The 5,112-nt window shown below is 37.5% G+C and overlaps 1 protein-coding gene across 1 annotated transcript; it reads right to left on the minus strand.

Annotated features, from left to right (window-relative positions):
- Positions 1 to 3,907: 3,907 nt before the first annotated feature.
- Positions 3,908 to 4,612, minus strand: LOC131031603 (uncharacterized). Its single transcript, XM_057962759.2, has one exon. It carries the CDS (start codon positions 4,610 to 4,612, stop codon positions 3,908 to 3,910), a length of 705 nt encoding a protein of 234 aa, XP_057818742.2.
- Positions 4,613 to 5,112: the final 500 nt, after the last annotated feature.

The following is a 5,112-nucleotide window of genomic DNA, read 5'->3' on the forward strand; positions in this document are numbered from 1 at the left end:
GTTATTCAATAACAAAATCAAATGGATAATAACAAAACATAATGATTAGATAAGAGATGAGATCACTGACAACGATCATAAAATAATTTTAAAAAAAAAGGATTGCGACAACGATCGGGAGAAAGATATCTCCTGTCGCTATAACATCAACACTCCCTCTTAGCTAGGGAGGTATCTTTCCATATATACATGTCATGGAGTCTCTCAAAACCACAATGGCTACTCCCATTTGTGGAGAAGAGTTCATCACAGAGTCGCTCAACATGATGTCCACCATGGCTACTCCCATGAGTGGAAAGGAATATGTGCACGAGTGCCCATCACGGAGTCACTCAACGTGATGTCGTCATGGAGTCACTCAACGTGATGTCATCATGGAGTCACTCAACATGACGTCCACCATGGCTACTCCCAGAGGGTGGATAAACACAAGAGAATCATCACAGAGTCTCTCAACATGATGTTGTCATGGAGTTACTCAACATGACATCAACCATGGCTACTCCCAGAGGCTGGATAGAACCACATCTTTATCTCGGAGATGGACAAGGACTTTCACCTCAAATTTCTCTGTCACAGAGAAAGATGAATTATGACAAATTACAAAAGATCATTGATGCTGAGACTCCCTCACAACAAGGGCTTCATTCTCCACAACTCCAAGCTTGTCTCGAAAATGCACAAACTTCACTCTGGAGAGAGGCTTGGTGTGAATGTCAGTCATTTGTTCATCAGTGCAAATATATCTCAGCTGAATAGCTTTACTTAATACCACATCTTTGATGTAATGGTATTTGATCTCAACGTGTTTTGTTCTCTCATGGAACACCGGATTGATAGATAGCTTTACACAACTTTGATTGTCACAATGAATAACAATCGACTCCAATGATTGTCCAAACAATCCTGCAACGAGCTTCCAAAGACACATTGCTTCTCAAGTTGCTACACATACTGAAATATATTTTGTCTCTAATGTACTTAATGCCACTGAGGATTGCTTCCTATTGCACCAAGAAATCATTGCAAACCCCAAGTTGAAGCAACATCCAAAAGTGCTCTTTCTATCAACAAAACTCTCGATCCTATCAGAATCAGAGTATCCTTGTAGCTTTAGATCTATACTAGAAGAATATTTCAACCCATATCCAATTGTCCCATGTAAGTATCTCAGGATATACTAAGCTGCAACTAGATGATTTTGCCTTAGTTCACACATGAACTAACTGAGGGCACTCACTACATAGCAAATGTCTGGTCTAGTATTGACTAGATACATCAATGATCCAATCAATTGTTTGTACATGGTGGGATCTACCAGATCTGAACTAGCTACAGACATTCAAATTCTTTAGATTTGTTTCCATTGGTGTAGGCATAGACTTGCAATCTAACATTCCAAATCTCTTCAAGATATCTATGGTGTATTTTCTTTGACTTATAATAATCTCATTGGGTCTCTGCCACACCTCTAATCCTAGAAAGTAATGCATTATACCTAAATCCTTCATCTCAAATTCAGAAGCTAACTCCTTGCATTTGACAATGAGATGATCTTCACTAGTAAGAAACAATTCATCAACATAAAGAACTAATATTAGAGTTTCACCATTAATTGCCTTGCACTAGATATTTGAATTTGCATCATTCTTGGAGAACCCCAAACTCATCAAGTATCGATCAATCCTTTCATACCAAGCACGAGGTGCCTGTTTAAGGCTTGAGATTCCTTTCCTTGAATCACAAACCCATTCGGTTGTTCAATGTACACCATTAAGGAATGTTGTCTTTACGTCCATTTGGTGTAGCTTCCATCCTTTTGCTGATGCAATATCAATAATAAGTCCTAATGGATGTATAGAAAGCTACAACAACAAAGGTCTCCTCAAAATATATTCCCTCTTTCTAAGAGAATCCTCTAGACACAAATCTTGCTTTGTACTTTTCAATGCTCCCATCAATTGCATGCTTGATCTTGAAAAGCCACTTGGAAGATACAACTGAATTCCCTTCTGGTCTAGGTACAACATCCCAAACATCATTCTTGAGAATGGACTGATATTCCTTTGTCATAGCTTCTTTCCACATTTGTGGAGTTAATGCCTCCTCAACACTGGAAGGTTCAGATTCGATGATGTGACTCATAGATGCCACATAGCCTAGAAACCTTTCTGGTATTTTGCTTTCTCTGAATGTACCTCTAGGAGCTGCATACTTTTTTGCATCTTGCATAGTCTGTCTAGCCCATAGAGGTCTCTTTCGACTTATAGAAATATCTCTTGGACCATCTGTGGGTTCCAAATGCTCAACTAGATCAATAGCCTCTTTAGGTTTAGTAGACTCCCTGTGAATCTCGGGAGTATGATCAAAGTCCATGTCCTGAGGAGTCTCTTGGTCTTCATTATCTACTTTCATGTATGAACCCTTAGATCTTTTGAATGCAACATCTTCTTCAGAAGAGACATCCCTGCTGATCTCTATATGTTTATGTCCTGGAATGTAAATCTTATAGGATTTTGAAAATTCATTGTAACCCACAAATATTCCTTTCTTGCTAGATGGTTCTAACTTAGATCTCTTATCTTTAGGCACATGAATATAAATAGGACAACCAAATATTCTCAAATGACTAACCTCAAGTTTGACACTTGTAAATGCTTCTTCAGGAGTCATACTTTCCAATATTCGATGAGGGCTCCAATTTTGAACATATACTGTAGTTTTGGATGCTTCTACCCAAAGAAAGGTTTGTAAGTCTTGATCATGGATCATAGCTTTGGCTACCTCAACTATGGATATGTTCTTCCTTTCTGCAACTCCGTTTTGTTGAAGATTGCAAGGAACACAAAACTCCCTCTTAATCATTGCCTCAATACAGAAATTATAGAAGCTTTTAAAGGTATATTCTCCTCTATTATCAGATCTTAGAACCTTGATTCCTTTTCCTGGCAAGTTTTCTACTTGAGCCTTAAATTCTTTGAATTTCTCAAGTACTTCTTTAGATTTTTTAAACTTCAAAAAATAAATCCAAGTCTTTCTAAAATAGTCATCAATGAAAGTTACATAATACCAAAAACCACTTAAGGATGACACAGACGTTGGACCACATAAATCAGAATGAATAATGTCTAGAATACATTTTGATCTACTTTCACTACTATGAAAAGGACCCTTAATATTCTTACCCATTGCACATCCTTTGCAGGTACCATTATGTTCCTAATTGAGTTTTCGAAGGTCGGTAACCATCTTCTCCATGGATGGATGAGCTCTGAAGTGAAGGTGAACAAGTCTCCTATGCCATAGCTCACTCGAACTGGTGGAAACATGCATCAATGCTTGAGTTGGGCTAATAGAAAGTCTATATAGACTCTCTTGGTGAACACAAATCGCCTTAGCTATTTTAATACTAGAGTTCTTTGGCCAAGAAAGAACTTTTCCTTCTAAGAATGCAGCTTGATATCCTTTGCCGTCCAAAGCTGAATTTGATGCAAGGTTCCTCTTGATACATGGTACGAACAAGACATCACTCAAGTGAAGAGGGATGTCAGAATCTAGATGTAGAGAGGTGGTTCCAATACCTTTCACTAAATAGCAAGCATCATCTCCACTTATTACTTTCAAGTTTGTTTCTCTTTCCACCAAGTTAGAAAGATGCTCTGGATATCCTGTAATGTGTCGTGAAGCGCCACTATCAATCAGCCAAGTGTTACTGTTGGTTGGGACACTGCTTGAAAGAGTTGAAATGAATAGAAATCCACTTGAGTCTTCTCTTGATTCCATCTGAAGATAGACGTCATCCCCATTCGCAGTAGAGGCATGTATTTTGGTCTTGTTGGACAATCACTAGTATAGTGACCATATTTGTCACATCTGAAGCACTGAATATGGGAGAGATCTTCTTCTTTCATTTAGGAGTAGCATCTAATTTCCTGTTTCTATTTCTTTTGAAATTTCCTTTTCTCCCTTCTCTTCTTTTCCTATTTGAAGTTTGAGTAGCAAGAACATAATTATCTTCATTGCAAGAGCTACGATCAATACCTCTTGCGGCCAACCTTGATTCTTCTTGAATGCAATTTGCTCTAAGGCAATCAAACTTTGGCAATTTGGATCTTCCACTGATTCTTTGGATGAAGGACTCCCAAGATTGTGGAAGAACATTTAAAGCCAACATAACCAGGTCTCTGTTTTCAACTTCATCTCCTATGGCACCTAGTTGATCCTTCAACTCAGTGGTCTTCATGAAGAAGGAGAGGATAGATTCTCCTTTAGCCATTTTAATGTGATGAAACTGTTGCCTCAATGCAAGAGCCATTATGGTGTTGTTTATTTCATACATGCCTTGTAGAGTCTCAAACATGGTTTTGGTCGTCTTTAACTTGGATATAATAGGTACAAGGTGATCCTTTATGGATTCAATCAATATCTTCTTGGCCTTCGTATCATTCTTCCTCCATTGTGTTTTCTCAGTCTCATCATCAGGCTCAGGAACTTCTTTCTCCACAAATTCGAAATTATCATTTTTTTCTAACGCAATTAGGACTCTAAACTTCCAAGAGGTGAAGTTGGAGGCACCATCAAGTCTATCTTCAACCTTGAGTCCATTCACCATTTTCGAGACTCGGATAGGACTTCCTTAGTTGAGAAGAGTAGATGAATTATCTATTGTTTAAACAAATCTCTGATCACAATCTTGTTCAAACCTACTCTAATACCATGTTAATTTTTTTTTTTGGATCAGAATTGAAATTACAAAGAGAGAGAGCAATATCTCTGATATTACTGATAAATTCAAAATTAAACCAGAAATATCTAAATATATATATCTCAATGCCTTGAAGTTATCACTGAAATTCTTATGTGCTAGATTCCTTCAATAAATAAATTGATTATATATATGTTTGCTCTCACACACACACACACACTATATATATATATCTCACACTCAGTGTATATATTGCACACAGTCTTTATTATTCTCACACTGCATATAAATCACAGCATATAACCTCAGGGATCTTTACGTAGCATATAAGTGCGGATATCTTTACGTACAGCCAACTAGAATTCGCTCAGATGTATTTTATGTGTATAGCCATTATCTACGCACCG

Source organism: Cryptomeria japonica, chromosome 2 (assembly GCF_030272615.1).
Source record: "Cryptomeria japonica chromosome 2, Sugi_1.0, whole genome shotgun sequence".
Taxonomy (NCBI): Eukaryota; Viridiplantae; Streptophyta; class Pinopsida; order Cupressales; family Cupressaceae; genus Cryptomeria; species Cryptomeria japonica.